Source organism: Carassius auratus, chromosome 6 (assembly GCF_003368295.1).
Source record: "Carassius auratus strain Wakin chromosome 6, ASM336829v1, whole genome shotgun sequence".
In the NCBI taxonomy this organism is placed as follows: domain Eukaryota; kingdom Metazoa; phylum Chordata; class Actinopteri; order Cypriniformes; family Cyprinidae; genus Carassius; species Carassius auratus.
The window spans coordinates 2,190,625-2,207,980 of NC_039248.1; the positions used below are offsets into that span (position 1 = coordinate 2,190,625).

Genomic DNA, 17,356 nt, shown 5'->3' on the forward strand with positions numbered 1-17,356 from the left:
CTCAGCCATTTTCCACATTTCTACTAGGGAAGAGAAAGCATTTGGGCGCGGCTACCCCGCCCCTTTCACCACTCACCCAATGAAATACTCAGAAACTTTCAAACTCCGCCCCTAATTAAGCGAGTAACCGTGCACGCAACGAGGTTTCACTGTTCAGCCAATAAAAGAGTTGGCAAAATTTGCATATACTTCCCCTAACTAAGCGTCTAAACAGTTGCGCCTATATTCTGCATTTTAGGTCCGTGTTTAACCAGGCGAACACTTGGTGAAGTTTTGAAAATATATTTTCTCAGACATTTAAGTCGGAAAGACTCCGTTTTTGAATAAGTCCTCTTACATAACGTTGTGAAATTATTCTTAACAATGGATGATCGGATGGATATTAGCTCCACGACACCATCGCATGGTTTTCAGCGTGAAGAAGAAGAATTATACCGAGCAGACAAACACAAGAACTCGTTGACGAATGAAGGAGCCGATTTCTTGGAAAGAGAGGCAGATGCTAATGTTCTAGAGGACGATGATATATTAGATCTGGCCGGAGGAGCGAAAGATGCGCTGGAGAGGCACAGGTCCACACTGCCACGTACCGAAGAACCTCCTCTGTTGGACTTTACAGATCCAGAACCATCATCCACCTCGAAACCAGAACCAGAAGCTGTCAAACCAGCACCGATCACTGCGTCTGGAGACGCAACAACAAAACCGACGAAATCAGAGGAAAAAGATGAGAAAATAGTTACGCCATTCAAATCGAAGTCTTGTTGTTCATGTAAGTAACGTTACATTATGTTTTTGTGATTTATAAATTGGATTTGAATCGATGATCTGTAAGTATTATCACTAACTAAATAACGTTAAGTATAATACACTTTTTTTCTTTCTTTTAATCCACCCAACATGTTACACCACATGACGTCAGATCCGTTTGAATTATTAATGTTACATGACCATGTTACTTTTTACCTAGCTTTTCAATTGCAGTAATACAGTTTGAGTTTTCGGATTTATATTTAACGTTGTCTCCGATTAATATTTGTTAGGCTTCTCAAATTTCTTAATCGATGCAGCATCAGTTAAAATAAAAGTAACTTTACAGTCTTGAAATTTCCATATAGTACTGACTCATCTAATGTGATCATATTGTTTGTCAACTACGTTACTGCTTCGTTTGAACAGCATTTTGTAATGATGATCATTGGGGAATTATAAAAAAAAACTTCAACGTCTTCTTGGTGGCTTTCCTTTACTGCCATCTGGTGGAGTATGTGTTACTGACACGAAAAATACAGAAACCAACTAAATTGTGCTAGCTGTCAAACTGTTTTTATTAGATTTTTTTATTTATGCGTCTGCTTGTATAAATCTGTTGTTAATTCAGCTCCACATGCTTAATGGTCACCTCCCTGTTGTGAGTAAAGGCTGGACAAAGGTCAGTTTAGATAAGTGACAGAGTTTACTCCACGTGTCTCTGACCGTTAGGAAAATGCAATGACCCATAGTCACAATGGATTTCATAAATCATTCATTAGACATTCACACTTCACTGAAAGCCAGTCATAATCATTTCAGAGTATATATGAACACTAACCTGTTTTTCTAATTTTTCGTAATGTCATATTAACCAAAACTTGGCACCCATCGGCTTCACAAGTGAATGGTAGCTAGGTCATGATGAAGGGTGCATTTTTCATTTATTCAAATAAAAGGCACTTATAAAAATATGTATGTTAAATAAGCATTATTGACATTTAAAATTAGCTTTAGTTTTTTTTCACTTTTAAGACAAATTAATTACACAATTAAGCAGAATTCCTTTTTATTTAATAATAAGAATCTTGCTGCTTATTGATTCTGTAAAGAAAACCTAAAAAATTGACACCGATTGTGCGCGATAGCTCATAGGAACACTGAGGACAGGCCAAATGGCATCCACGTCAAGTTATTTTTGATAATGCATTTTGAAGAATTAACTGTGACGGCCCCCGGATTGTAGAGCGACACAGCTGATGTTGTGCTGAAACCTCATGTTACTAGAACACGGCGTTCAACACCTTTGAATGTGGTCAGCTGACCTCAGCAGTGCTGGCCTTTGCAGAACCTGATCAGTCTGCTCTGCTAGTAGAGCCCTTGCGTCTCTCTCTAGCCTTCAGTCCTGTCCTGCCCCAGCCAGAGACTCGTGCCTCCTTCCTCACCCCCGACCTCCTCTTCTGAACACCTTTGATTGGAATGTATGACGATGGACGCCAATTCAGATAACACACCTTCTGTGACAACCTCAGGGATGGAGATAAAGCACTGGAAAGAACAGGGTACATGCTTGTTTTGCCCTTAAAAGCCTAACAATGGACTAAGTACAACGACCATTTTTTCTGCTTTCTTTGTCCATAACTGATATTGGGTAAAGCTGTGAGTAAGATTTGCTCAGTTTTGAGGTCTTGCTTGCAAAGGTGCTTGTGGGAGAGAATGTTCTAGTTGTGCTGAGTAAATGGTCAGGGGTGTCTTGATTACAAAGCATATTGCAACAGCAAGCATTTATCCCTCTGCCAGAGAATTCTCTTGGCCAACTGCCTGTTTGCGGCAAAGAATGTTGTACTGACTGCGTATTCGGAAATCAGTGCAGTTTTGAAAGAAGTTAAAGAATATATATGATTCAGTGTGTCATATATAGCGAGGGGGTGTAGATGCTCCAGACTTTTACATGGTGTGGAAATGAATGTGTCTTTATCTTAGCTGAAGGGAACGACAATACGATTGCAGATGAACAAACAAGCAAATATGACACACAAGCATATTCAAGAAAAAGCCTACATGTTTTAGTTCTGTGAAACGAAGCAAAACCAATGTTACTCCCCTTTCGACAAGAAACAAAGCGACCTCGGCGTCCGATCACAGGGCTTCCTGCTCCTTGAGTTCTCTCCAGCACTGGAAAGCTGATCCGCTGTTTACACGGATCCTACTTCTTGCCTTACCGTGAGCTGCCTTTTGTTCCGCAGACGTTTTCCTCTTGTTTTTTATCCACCATCTCTATCTTTCTGTTGTCGTTCGGCTCTGCTAATGTCCGCCCTGTGCACTAAGCGCTCTCTCGTCCCCATCATGAGTAGACACGCCCCTTACTGCTGATTGGCTACAAGTTTGTTTGGTACTCGTCCCGACTCCCGTTTTCTGAAGCGTTTTTGGAAAAATACATTCAATACTATTCATCACTGAATCCTGGCAGGGAAAAAAAATCAATTTCTACAAAAATATTAAGCAGCACAACTTTTTTTTTTTTTTTTCATCGACAATGAGAAATATTTTTTGAGCACAAATTAGCATATTATAATGATTTCTAAAATACCTTGTGTAAAATCCTGAAAATTTTGCATTGCCATCACAGGAATAAAAAGGGCTCCCACGGGTCCTTGAAATCCTTGAAAGTTTGTGATTTTTTTTTTCAAGGCCCTGGAAAGTTTTTGAAAATAAGCATACATTGAATCAAGAATCAGGTCCTTGAAAGTGCTTGAATTCATTTTCTGCAAGAAGTTTTCTGGAAAAAAATCCATATTATTCCCTCTGGTCCACTAATGTGTTATTTCGCCAACAATTCGTGGCCTCTGCCTAGAAGCTTGCTGAATTTACATTAGTTACGTTAAGTGTTTAGCGCGTGAGGTACTTTGTGTTCTATGTTGCCATGATTCTAGAGTGACCATATTTCCTCTTTTTCTCGGACATGCCCTTATTTTGGACCTAAAAAATTATTCTGGAAATACACTGAATAGAATATCAGACCCTGAATCAGCCAAAATGTTGGGAATTCGACATTTACTTTCTACAGTCGCCAGTGTGTTTTTGTATTAGAGCATTTTCTTAATCCCACTCCAACTGAATTTCGGACCATTATTGCCCGGTCCCGTGATTTTTGTGTCCAATCCACTGATCTAAACATTATAATATTAGGGATGCACCGAAATGAAATTCTTGGCCGAAGCCGAAGCCGAATAATAATGAAATGCTTGGCCGAAGGCCGAATACCGAACGCGGTGTTTCGCATTTTTTCCATTTATTTTGCCAATCTGTCACCTTTTTCAGTCCTTCTGAGTTTGCAGGTATGGACATGAGATGCAGCACTAAACAGTCTCTCACTGTTGGTTCTTGTGCATGGAGCAGACAAGTACCTGCAGAATAGTTGAAAATTTTATTGCAGTTTTCTGACAGTTGCTCATTTCAAAACGAACAATGTCTTCAAGATAATGAAATGGTTGAAACCCAGTGTAGGCCTACTATTTTACTACACTGAAAATAGTTCAGAATTTTCACAAAATACATATAAAATATAGGTAGTAACACTTTACAATGTTTGTTAACATTATTGCATTAACTAACAATGAGCAATACATTTGTTATGGTATTTATTAATCTTCATTAATGTAAGATAACAAAAAATATTTAGTTCATGTTAGTATAAGTGCATTAACAATTTTAACAAATAGGCCTACCACTTTTGATACTTTTTAATTCAGAAATTACAAATGTGATACTTAATTTTAATACTGTATTAGTAAATGTTAACATTAAGATTAATAAATGCTTTTAATAAGGGTTTTTCATTGTTAGTTAATGTTAAAAATAGAAACTACTTATAAAGTGTTACCATAATCCAAAATATAAATAAAATCTTAAATTAATTTCCCATACAAGGAGCCTACCTGCGTGCCATCTGCGCCAGGTCAGGAAAGCGGCCTTGATTTGTCTTCCAAAATTCGAGAGGGTTATTGCTCCTGGGGATGGGGACTTCTGAGAGATACCCATCTACAGTGTTGGGAAAGTTCACTTTCTACATGAACTAGATCAAAGTTCAATTCACAAATTTTAAAATGAACTAGTTCAGTTCATAGTTCAAACTACAAAATTTTGAACTAAGTTCACTAAGTTCCAAAAATGAACTAGTTCATAGTTCTTTTTTTCCATATGTTGCTGCAAGCTATTATTTTTCACAATTATTGCCACAGCCCATATAGAATCACAGACAGCAATTATTTTATCAGTTTTAACAATGAAGCTATGCTCAGATTTCATCTTCATATAATATCCAATTTTGAATCCTTATCCAACCAGGGTTTACATTAGGATTGAGGGGACAGCATTCCCCCATTGTTGCTTTAATGCTTTGTCTCCCATTCTCACCGACCTTGTCATAAACATCATAAAAAATTATTTTAAATGATCATACACCTTCTTGCTACATGCTGCTGTCGCCTTTTTTTTTTTTTTTGATGCGGCGGACGACTGTGCGCCACTGGTGGCTGGTGTTGCCAGATTGGGTGTTTTTTCGCTACATATTAAGACCCGTTTACGGTGTGTTTTAGCCGGGCTTTCGCCAGGAAGGCTCTATAGAAATCTGGCACCCTATTGAACGAAGTTAACCTGAGAGAGCGTGCCGTTCACAGACACCAGAATGAACGAGTTGACTAACGTTCATCGGGCATTAATTCAGCACGTTCAGTTCACGTTCGCCCAAAATATGAACGAGTTCATGAACTATCGTTCAATGAACGCGTTCAGGCACAACACTGCCCATCTAACTGTTGAGCAGTCGAGCTTGTCCTCTGTCTTGCAAATGGGTTATTCTCTTGGAGGATCTCATCGAACATGTCAGACAGCGAGACTGTGCGCGGCTCATCTGTAGTACGAGCCAGTTTACTCTCTGAGCTGTTTTCATCTCCTGCACTGTGCATCACCTGACAGTCTCCATCACCTAGCGGCTTTCCCAAATCCAGAACAATGTCTGCAAACGGCCGTTTTTGCATCTTTATCTGACACTTTTTAAAGTGTTTCCACACTGCTGACATGTTTGCTGCATAAAGCGCGCGCCTATCACTCTACGCGGGTTATTTGATTGCGTCATTAAAAACGTCATTGTTCGGCAAAATTTATTCGGCCTTTTTACTTATTCTTAGCTTTTTTGGCTATTTTCGGCCGAATAATTTCGGTTGCAGAACATTCGGTGCATCCCTATATAATATTGCATATTTTCCGCGCATCAGGGGCCGCTATCAATACGCAGAGTATTTAAATCTCTTCTGAATTTGCCATCTCTCTCTCAACACCCCATGAATCAGTCAGATCTGACTCCTGCAGCTTGTGTTGAATGCAGGGTTGCCAAGTCTCATTTTCTTCTATGGCTACTTTTAAACTGTTAATGGGTTGATTTCCCCCGTGACTTAAAGGTTTGAAATGTTGCTTAATTACATTTGACTAAAATGCTTGTATTGAACCATTTTGCTTTCTGCCCATGATAAAACTGTGCTAGATGTTAAGTTGTGTGAAGTAAGGCCAGTGGTAGGAAGCTTTTCAGCTGTGTTTATGATCAATATGCATAACAGTGACTTTAAAATGTGTATTTTAGGTATGGAAATGACAGATTTTTAGTTTTGATATTTGGGATATGGTTATTGCACTACTTTTACCACCAACCAACCACACCCCAGCCCCCCGGCCCGCCCACACCCACTTTCCTCTTTTTGGAAACATAAAATATGGTCACCCTACATGAAGTTAATCATCTGTGTACAAAAATATTTGGATGGTACCTCTGTTTCACAGACACTCCTGGAGTTTTATTTTGAATTGCTTTGCTTATTAAGATCATGTAAACCCATGAGGCAAGAAAAACGTCTGGTTACATGAGCCTAAACTAAATAAATGGAGAGACTTTTTTTTTTTTTTTTTTTTTTTTTTTACAAAAGCATTAAAAAATCTGGCCAACCGATGACTGTCTAGCAATCTGTGCTGGACATAAAATAAATAAATACATTTTAAGTAAAAAAAAAAAAAAAAAAAGGTCAGCTGGCCAAACGTGTTTGTTGTGGTTGTTTTCCTGATGGATGCCCGTTCACCAATATTTTTGTGGACCTTTATTTTGTATCTGTGCTTATCTGAATGTGCCGGATTACTGAAGGACTTTTGTTTTGAAATCATGCGATTTGACCGGAACTGTAATTTTTCATTGGTGCTGCCTGCTTCTCCTGTATTCTTGGCCCTGTCTGTCTGATCGCAGATGAGCGAGATGGATTCCAAACAAGGTTAGTTGGTGAATTAGACTGTTAAACGCTCTGTTATCGCATCCCTCCTCCAAGTATCACACCTGATTTATGCGCATTTACATTCCAATTAGTGTTAACACGCGTTGTCGATGATTTGGGATGAAATCATGATGATAAAATTCAGTTTTTATTGCGGGGGGTCTTGTGGAGGCCGCAGGATAGAACGTGTTTTCAGGCGTGCGTCATAACAGTACACATTAATATGAATATTTATGAGCAGATCTATATTAAGCATTAAGTGTTGGTTTGTGAAAATGTGATTCGTCAATACTTTGTGAACTGTTCAGTTTCGATAAGATTATGCAACGGTCTGTTGGCAAGAGTACAAGATGAAGGGCAGCATGTTCTGCTGAACGAACCCAAGTGTTTCTGAGTTACTGATTAAATTCATCGGATTTTTGGATGGATGAGATGCAGTGAGAAAAGATACCGCGTGCTTGTTTGCCATGAACTCTGATCAGACATATTGGCACATTTTGTAGATGAGGTTTAATTATTGAATGGTATTTGACTGACTCTGTCCTGTTTTTATCCTTCCTCAGCATGAACACACTAGATTTGCTGTCAGGTCTGAATTCATCTTGCTGGTGTCCTTATTTAGTGTGTGCATGAGTTATTTTCTGTTTCTGGAAGTTCTGGAGTTTTGATGTTCTGTGTGGTCACAAATAATTTGAATATTGAGATGATCTGTTCCATATGCTCATCTGGGAAGCCACCAGCAGACTTCCACACATGTATCCTTTTTCCAGTTCTGCAGCTTCTTAAAGGCTGAGCATGTTTTTACTTGCACATCACTTCGTGATTAAAATCTGTATTCTGTCTAAGCCTCTACGAAGAAAAAGTGTAATGCTCAGCAGCTATTAAAGCATTCCTGTGCAAACAACATTTCAAAATAAAAAAGCACAGGCCTTCACAGAGCATTATTTTGGCCATTCTGAGTCCATGATTAATATTTTTAGAGTATCAGAACTGGTTAAAAACGGCCTAATTGGACAATTTACTGAAGGACCAAAAAAAAAAAAAAACTTTTCTGCTTGCAATGAATATTATAATGAAAAAGAATTGTTAAAATACTGTGCAGAATTACTATGAAATAATAATTTTATGAATTAAATACTTTACAAGAATTTAATACTAGTGTTTAAATTCAGCAATGTTGTATATTCAGTAGTTTTTGACAGGTTTTATATAGAGGGTATATAAATTGTATATATATATTTTAGGAAACGACTGAATTTAAACATTTAAGACATATTTAAATATAGAAGTGTTGAATTTAAACTTTTTTTTTTTTTTTTTTTTTTTTTTTTTGTGTGTGCTGTTAATTTTTGTTTACAATATTGATGAATTGAAACACTTCAAGCAATATGTAAAAAAAAAAAAAAAGTTGTAGTAATTTTATGCATCAATGCAATTCAATTCTCATTCATCCACACTTTGAAAAAGAAAGGATGTTTATGTACTGGTACATGCAAAAAGTGTTCATTCCTTTTTTTCATTAGGGCAGAAGGCTGCATCATCTGACTGTTTGGGGCTGACGTAACTTTGTTTCTGTCGCAGTGGTGGACCTGCTGTATTGGCGAGATCTGCAGAGGACGGGGGTGGTGTTTGGAGCCAGTCTGCTTCTGCTGCTGTCCCTCAGCGTGTGCAGTATCATCAGCGTGATCTCTTACGTGGCCCTTGCCCTGCTGTCTGTCACCATCTCCTTCAGGATATACAAAGGCATTTTACAGGCTGTTCAGAAGTCAGAGGATGGACACCCCTTCAAGTGAGGACGCATATTGTAGTGACATCAGTCTCATGTATTTCCACACCATGTTTTGTTCACTTTGTGTTCCCTGAGTGTAAAACGTTTAGGATAATCCTGCTTTGATCAGTTTGTGTTCCAGTTTCTGTAAGGAGGCAGATCTGTGGAGCTTAGCTTCTGGGCTTACATGAGGTGCTTGGTTTTGATTCCCTGCCAAAATTTTAAGCCTGGCTTATGAAATGGAAAAAAATCCAGCCCCTTAAAGAATCTTAGAGTTGTTTTGGAAATAAAGTGGTTGCAGTATCTCTTGTATCTCTCAGAAAGCCTGTTTCAGGCTCTGTTCCAAACCTAGTGAGCTGGTTTGCTGTCTACTGCATAGTCAGCTACCTTCAAAGGCAACATCTTAATTGAAAGGAAACCTCTTAAGTAGTACATCTGAAATGCTCTGCATTGGCAGCAACTTTCTTGCTCTACACAAAAGAGGCTTCTTAAGCAAAGCGCACAGGAGTCCTGTCTCACAGTTCGATGTTAGCTTGTTTATTTTGAAAAAGCATATGGCTAATTGTTTTGATATGGCCAAAACATAGGCGGTTTGTCTGTTTTTTTTTTTTTGTTGTTGTTTAATGTGTAATAGTACAAATCTAATTGTAACAGCTTTTCTCTAAGAAAAGAGAGAATTATTTACAATGATGTTCACTCCAGGAAAATAGTGGTAAATAAAAAGATCTAAGTGATTTTGAACTCGCTCCACTGTCACAGCGCACTGCGTCACCAGTCAGAATGAACGATAAAGCAGAGCAGTTAGAAAAGTGTTTGTAATTTTTTATTTTATTTTACTTAATTTACTTCAGGAGATATAACTTTAAAACTGCGCGTGGGAAAGAAAATGCACAAGATGAGAACACAACAATCTGTTAAGTCTAAACACAAACATTTTGACTATTTATTAGATACATAATTTTAAATGTAGTGTATTTGAAAATAAAATTAATTACATTATATAATATACAACCCCATTGTTGCCTTTCTTTGAAGTTCCAAGGTGTTCCAAATGAGCGATTATTGTCAGTGAAGTCCACTTCACCGGATATCTTAGGGAGCAGGGGGCAGTAAACACTGCATATGGACCCTGTCAATCAGAACGCACCCAATGATTCAGTAGCCCTTAGAGAGCCATTTACTGAATTCTTGAATCAGCATTTGAACAAATCGACTCGAACGAAAAAGACATTTACTGTCATCAACTGGTAGTTTTAGATTCTACATCAGCATATCATTTCGTTAATTACAAATGAATAAAAAAACTGACCCTCATGTTGTTTCAAAACTGAATGACTCTTTCTTTTGCACAACTTAAAAGGTATTATTAATAGCCTGCTGGTGGTTTTCATGAACAAAAAAATGCATTGTTTCTCAAATTATTTTCTTTTATGTTCCATACTTTATTGCTAGCCCATTGTAACCTAAACATTCAACATGATAATAGCTTTGAATGTTCTTTTGGGGGTATTTTTACAACCAAATTAATTTGCAATTAATTAATCCCAGCACCCTGAAATTAATTGGATTAAAAAATGTAATCGACTGAGAGACTTTACAAATAAAGTGTCTTGTGTAATTACAGGGCTTGTATTGTTTGTTGGATAATCAAGCCAATAAGAGTTTAACTACAATTTAGTTTTTTTGTTATTATGCAAATGTCATTTAAAAAATGTCAAATACAAATTTGTAATACTGATCTGTGATCAGGTAAAAGCCACATAGAGACTAGTTCATCGGAGATTGCTTTCTAGCAGTCAATCATTGAAATTTTGCAAAGAAACGTTGTTACTGTAACCTTTTTACGTTTTACTAAATCATGCGATTTTTGGCAGTTTAATACATGCTTGATTGCTGGTTTAAAACTAAGTTTTACGAAGCAGTTTTTCAGAAGCGCCATCACTAGTTGCTAAGTCGGGAGGTTGGTGGAACAGGGCTGCAGTCTCATGCTAAACCCTCTTTCTCTTCCCACAGGATGTATCTGGATAAAGATATCGGGATCTCTTCGGAGTTGGTTCAGAAGTACAGTGACACGGCTCTGGCGCACATCAACTGTGTGATTAAGGAGCTGCGACGACTCTTTCTGGTGGAGGATCTGGTGGACTCGCTCAAGGTTTGTTCTTCCAGGAGACCAGAGGAAATGAAAACCTGAACCTGCTGTTTTCAGCTTAGCCTCTTTTATTTGATTTGGAGCTCCATAACTGCTCTCAGGGTGAAGATTGGAAAATAAATCTTGTTGTCTTGGTGTTTTTCATGAGGCTGGTGAACAATAATGCCTCTGTTAGCTGTACAGTTCATGCTAAATTTGATAAAAAGAGTTTTCTGAAGAAGTGGGCTAGAAATTGTCCTCTTGTGTACAAAACACAGAGCTCAATACAGATGTATATGAAAACAGTTCTGCTTATGACATGTTGGATTGACAGATATGCATTAATATTACAGTCCGGCCAATGTTGTGATATTTTAAAATGAATGAGCTAGCTTAAATTAAATGGACTGTTCAAAATCTGAAATCCTCTTAATTCCTTAATGCACATTTCTATTTTCTTGAGTAATTGAGTTACAATTGAGTTGCAATAAGAGACTTTTAACAACTTTACCATCTCCAAACATTAGCAAATGTTACTTCATATTATCAACTGTATTCTCTCCCATAGTTTAAAATGAGTTTTATCCTTAAAACATTAAGAAATAAGGTTTCCCATTTGTTCTTAGTTGGGTTGGTGGTCAGGTTTGGGGTGTTTGGTCACGTGATGCAGAAGCGGGTCATGAACGGTTCCACAAAGAAGCCTTTGTTGATCAGGCCGAGAGGATTTGGACTGAGCTCTGATGGGATAGAAATGGTGCCATAGAGACCTCTCTAGCTCTCTCTCTCGCCGCAGCCAGCAACTCTTTTTATTGGAGGTGGCGGGGTTAAAGTATCAGCTGTGATATAGCTTTGAGGAATTCCAGTCATGTGATGCTCTCTGTTTTTAATGCCGTCACATGACAAGGTTCTCTCCAAGGCTGAATGATCGTGAATGAATAGCTGGACTACACTTTCCACCCCACTGTGCATTGTTGCTCAAATGCCCACGCTGCCATGCTGAGGGCATTCCAGTTCTGATGAACTGGTCAAAAGCAAGACATTTAAATATTGATAATAATAATAATTATAGAAAATCAATAAATATACATAAAAAAAAAACACATTGAAGATATTACTTCAGAAAATTCACCCTGGCCCTGTAAGCCTGAAATTGTTGACAGGAGCAGAACTAGAGGTCACAAGTCATCTGGTTTACTAAAATACATGTTTGGATCCAGGGATAAGTGCTTCTTAATTATGCGTCAAAGCATCTGACATTTTAAGGAGTCGCTGTGTTCGTAGCACAGTTTGTGGTGTAATGGAAAAGAGCCTCTAACATCAATGTTAAATCAGCATTTCTTGGCGCAGCATTGACCCGCGTCTCAAACGCAGCGGATGCAAGCATCCGTGTAAGGAGATTTAGTGCCCTGTGAAGGGGGCGGTGGTTGTGGGCTGTGGATAGAGTTACAGTCATACCCCGCTGCCCTTTCAGCGCTCTGGAGGTCTTCCACAGCTGGACGGATAGATTCGTCCCAGCATTCAGTCTCTCTGTGGTCAGACGGCTATATTGAGTGACGTGTCCAGTTACGAGTGACCCTTTACATGCCGCTGGGTTTTAAACAGTCTCTGGCATTTGTTGGGTCAGCTTGCAAAAAAGTGGTCGGCCTTCTATTTTTGAGTTCAAGTGAAACATTTTTGAGCGTACAATGACAATCTTTGAAAAGTGTATTAAAAATACACTTTCAAAAGGCTAATGATACATTTATATAAATTATAATTAAACTTTCATTACAATTTTGACCATCTCTCTGGCTTTTGAGAGTTAAGGAAATTGTTCAACCAAAACACACAAATTTCAGTTTAATAGTGGTTTTTTTTTTAATTAATTAATTAATTTTTTTCTAAAGGTGTTTTTTCTTTTTTTAGTTTTTTTTTTTTTTTTTACACACTGGACGAGAAGAGTCGCGTTCGCATCGCTTGTAGGACAACTCTCAATATCGAATCAAGTTCTGAGCAGCAAGATGAATGAGCTTTAATTCATTTATTATGATTATTTAAAATATTATTTTAATTTTGAACGTTAATTAATGAAAAGAATCTGTGTTATAATTTAGTCTAGATTATCACCAGCATTCTAGATTCCCATTCATCAGTTGTTTTGTATTTATTAAGCAATTTCAACATTTCTAATGCTGTAGCTACTATTATTGATTTGTTTGCTCAATAAAAACAAAGAAGCTAAAACATTTTTATATAGGTATGCTCATTTCTTAACGTTTCTAATGACTCGCTGAACATTTTACCTCAGATTAAAAATTAGACTTTCCTACAAGAAAAGCCGATGTCGCACACGATTTTCCTCTGTTTATGACTTCCTCATGTTGTCTTTGAATAATCTATGGTTGGTTGCATATAATTCTGGGTATTTCCCTGCGTTGTTGATTAGTTTTTCATCTATTGCGGTCCACTACTCCACTATTTAAGTTACCTGAAGTATGTTGTGACCTGGTAAATCCAGTAGGTGTCTGGCGACGACATTGAATGTAATCACGACAGGCACATACTGTAATATTTTGCGTATGTAAAAATGTCTCAAGAGAAAAATAAAAGATTAAAAGTACTATGTTTATTATACATTTCATTATACATGTTTAGATTTTATTCAAGCCTTTTAACTAATGTATGTAGTATTTTGCAGCAGTGGTATCTTGGTATAATTTATGAACAATGATTTGAAACAAATATGATGTTATTTAATATAAAACTATGCAAATGGCGCTCTGTGGCACAGCAGGAATTTGAACGGCGTTCTGAGTCTGAGCCGAATGGCGCGGCTGGTGTGTGTACACAGTTTTACATAGAGAATAAGGTGTCAGAATTTTAAAGACTTGGTGTGGCACTACGCTTCTCATCCGGGGTGGGACCCCCTTAAGGGTGCATTTATCTAATAAAAGATTCAGACTAAGCAGTAATATTTTCTAAGATATTACAATTTAGAAGAACTGTTGATGTTGGATGTTAAGCAGTCAATATTTGATTATACAGAAATCATTCCACAAAGCTGATTTGGTCAAATATTTCTTGTCAGTGATGAGAAATATTAGGATTAAGGTTGCAGCTATATTTCTTGATTTACTTGATTGATTGAAACTGTTTTATTTTTTTTATTAGTAAGAACAGAGCACTTTTTTTTTATTTTTTACTGTCTATACTGTCAGTTTTCATCAATTTAATGCATCTATGAATAACTTTTTTGTTAATACTGCTACACCTTGCATAAGTTGTGAAAAGCATTTGTCACAGTGTTTCCTCTGGCTGGTTGTACTGTGGTTCTATGTTGACATGGTTTCCTCTCTTCTTCCAGTTTGCAGTTTTCATGTGGATCCTGACTTATGTTGGTGCCTTGTTCAATGGTCTGACTCTTCTTATTATGGGTAAGTCCATTTGGAACTCTAGTACTCTTAGTTTAAATCGAATTCATTTTTAGCAGTTAACTGGCACTTGTCAGAATTATAAGAATATGCCATAATTTTCAAAATGTTTTTTCTTTAGGTCTCATAGGTACTTTCAGTTGGCCAGTGATCTATGAAAAGCATCAGGTATGTTTGACATGTATATGCAGAGTCAGTAAACACTAGAATAAATCTATAATGTATACCTGAATGCCATAATTATTCTATTTCACTCCTAATGCAGGCACAAATTGACCATTACTATGGACTGGTGAACAAGCAAATCAAAGATGTTATGGGAAAGTAAGTCTGTTTATTTTGCAAAATATGACGCGTTTTCTTCAGTAAACCAGATGCAAAAATTGTGTTTTGCATATTTGAAATAACAGTAGTCAAAATAGGGTTATTTTATAATCCCTGATATGCTCTTTGTTTTTATTAATATTTGGTTTTATTTTAGTTTTCCATTTTAATTTTAAAAGTGTCATAATCTTGGGTGGTTGTCACTTTTATTTTTTTCTTTTGTCTGTGTGAAATAGTTTATAAATTTAAAGTTGAAGAAAAAAATGAAATCTATCTATATGGTTTCTATTAATATTTAATATAAAGTTAATTAAATGAAAATAAAACAATTCCTTGGCAAATAGCGTGTGTGTGTGTGTGTGTATTATGTGATTTTATTTATAAAAGTAACAACTTTTATATAGATAGATAGATATTATAGATACATAAACAGTACTGTGTATATATACAGTAGCATTTTAAGTTTTTGACCGTAGTATAAATTTACTACATAAATTACTTAACAAAACTACTACTAAAATGATATATTGATGGTTTTCCTGTTCCTTATGACACATTCTTTTGTTTATGTGTCATTCCAGGATCCAGGCCAAGATTCCCGGAGCAAAGCCTAAGACTGAGTGAAGAAAGTTAGGTAGTGTGTTATTTCCGTGCACGAGAAGTGATTGTGGAACAAGCGAAGATGGACAGAATCGTGTTTGGTTTGGACAAAGGCCTTCGACGATGCAATGTAAACTTTACCCCCCCCCCCCCCACAGTGTTTGAATTGCTAGCCTAACTGAGAATGAAATCTTTTTAAACCTCTTATCAGTTTCTCTCACAAGCAGAGTCATCAGTCTTTCACAGTAGATCTAGTTCTCCATGTTTGAAGTAAACGCAGCTATGTAACACCATTACAGAATGTAGTCTGAGGAACTGATAACTGAAAAGCAGGAATCAATGAGGTTTTTTCATTTACTATTCGGTCATTTTGATTAATTTCAGTATGATAAAGGGAGTGAATTGTTTTGGGTACGAAGTTCCTTCACAGCAAGTCTTTTGTTTTTAGACGTTTTTTTTTTCTTTTCGTTTGTACTTGGCATGCTAGGACACAGTGGTGTTGTGATGTAACTGTGTGAAAGTGGATGCAATTCAGTTGTGTTAGAGGTGAAGAGGCTTCTAGTCTTCTGTAGCAGAGTTTAAGAACAGTTTTATTTCACACTTGTCTTCAAAGGGATCTGTTACGGCATGTTGCACCCATCTATTCATTGTTTTTAGCCGTTTAGTTAAACACTTAAAAGCTAGAATGTATGCTTTGTTGGCCGATCACCTTCGTGTCATGTCAAAATCAACAACATGTTTGCAGAATTTGCCGTCTCCATCGTAGATCGAATACCTGAAACGGCACACGCTCTAAAAACTCGCAAACTTCAAGCACTGTTTCTTCATGCAGGTCATTTGTAAATGATAATTCAGTTTTGATGAAAATATGCTGAAGACTGTCTGTGAAATGCATTGTGAAAATAAGCCAATAAAGTACCAATAAAGCTTGTAGACAAACTATTTAGAGTTTGTGCCTAATTTGAAGCTTTGTTTGAGTTGTGTGTCACATGTACTTTGGCGCCATCCAGTGGTGATGTGTGGAAGTGTAGGATTTTATATGATTTTGTGCGTCAGTTTTATTCCTGGCATTAACAAGAAATTTGATCTATTTCAAATCTCAGATATACTGTAAAAGACATTCACCTTGTATAGTCCCTATGGAATGAGATATTTACATGGAAAAAGTAAGCAGGTTTTTCTGTGAACAGAAATCAGCATTGTTCTACCCTTACAACAGTCAGGCTCTTTAAATGAAAATCACAATTTCCTCTCACTTATTTCCTCATTTTCAACACATTATCTTTGGATAAAGGTAATTTCAGAAACTGAAGAAAAGAAAGAAAAGTGATGGTATATTCTGATTCTATTTATACGCACACATTTGACATTTGGCCATGTCTAAATACTTTTGAAAAAAAAAAAAAAAACATTAAAAGTTATGTAATATGTAAATATAAAAGAAAAAAAAACTTGTATGTTTTAGTTGAATTAAAACTATTATTTTCTCTCTTTCTCCACACAAACATCTATAAAAAATATACATATGCATATATATATATATATGTGTGTGTGTGTGTGTGTGTGTGTATACAGGGGCGCTGCACAAGATCCCAGTCCTAATGGACTGTGTGTGTGTATGAATGTGTTTGTGTATAATGAGGTTTTTGTTATTATTCAAAGTATGACATGTTACATCACTAAAAAATTAGATTTTATGTAATACTTAAAATAGAATGAGTTTCACCAATTTCAACATGTTCATGAAAAAAGATATAAAAGAAATAACCCCTGCAACAAGCAGTTTAAGCACTGATAAACCGCATAGGCCTATTTTCAGAAGTTCCCATTTTCTATCTCAAAAAGTGCTGTTCTTTTACCTCACTGGACTCAGTAACTCAGTCTTTCACTGGCGTCCAATCACTCTGTGTGTGCTAGAGAGAGAGTGATAAAGTATTGTCCGTGTTGTGCAGCCATTCATTTGAATGAAGATTAGGTCATCCTGTTGTGCTGGAAAGATCATTAGGGACAGGTGCGTGTGCAGCCAAACAGATTACCAGACTGCCTTTCTGAAATGAACTTT

General features: G+C 36.8%; 1 protein-coding gene across 4 annotated transcripts; it reads left to right on the forward strand.

Annotated features, from left to right (window-relative positions):
• Positions 1–208: 208 nt before the first annotated feature.
• Positions 209–16,236, forward strand: rtn4a (reticulon 4a). Of its 4 annotated transcripts, XM_026256291.1 has the most exons (8): positions 6,993–7,064; positions 7,628–7,653; positions 8,646–8,853; positions 10,846–10,984; positions 14,304–14,373; positions 14,492–14,538; positions 14,636–14,694; positions 15,276–16,236. In XM_026256291.1, the coding sequence occupies exons 2-8, from the start codon at positions 7,629–7,631 to the stop codon at positions 15,316–15,318; spliced, it is 591 nt and encodes a 196-aa protein (XP_026112076.1). In that variant the 5' UTR covers positions 6,993–7,064; position 7,628; the 3' UTR covers positions 15,319–16,236. The 4 variants fall into 4 exon arrangements, with proteins under 4 accessions (XP_026112061.1, XP_026112062.1, XP_026112066.1 ...); XM_026256276.1 differs by lacking the exons at positions 6,993–7,064; positions 7,628–7,653 and adding an exon at positions 209–772; XM_026256277.1 differs by lacking the exons at positions 6,993–7,064; positions 7,628–7,653 and adding an exon at positions 2,134–2,312.
• The last annotated feature ends 1,120 nt before the right edge of the window (positions 16,237–17,356 follow it).

Excerpts from the sequence above, each read along its gene's own strand:
- rtn4a (XM_026256276.1), top strand. The coding sequence starts at position 364 with ATGGATGATCGGATGGATATTAGCTCCACGACACCATCGCATGGTTTT. Across the intron at positions 14,374-14,491 it reads TCTGACTCTTCTTATTATGG|GTCTCATAGGTACTTTCAGT; the intron begins GTAAGTCCATTT and ends TTTTTTCTTTAG. Across the intron at positions 14,695-15,275 it reads ATCAAAGATGTTATGGGAAA|GATCCAGGCCAAGATTCCCG; the intron begins GTAAGTCTGTTT and ends GTGTCATTCCAG.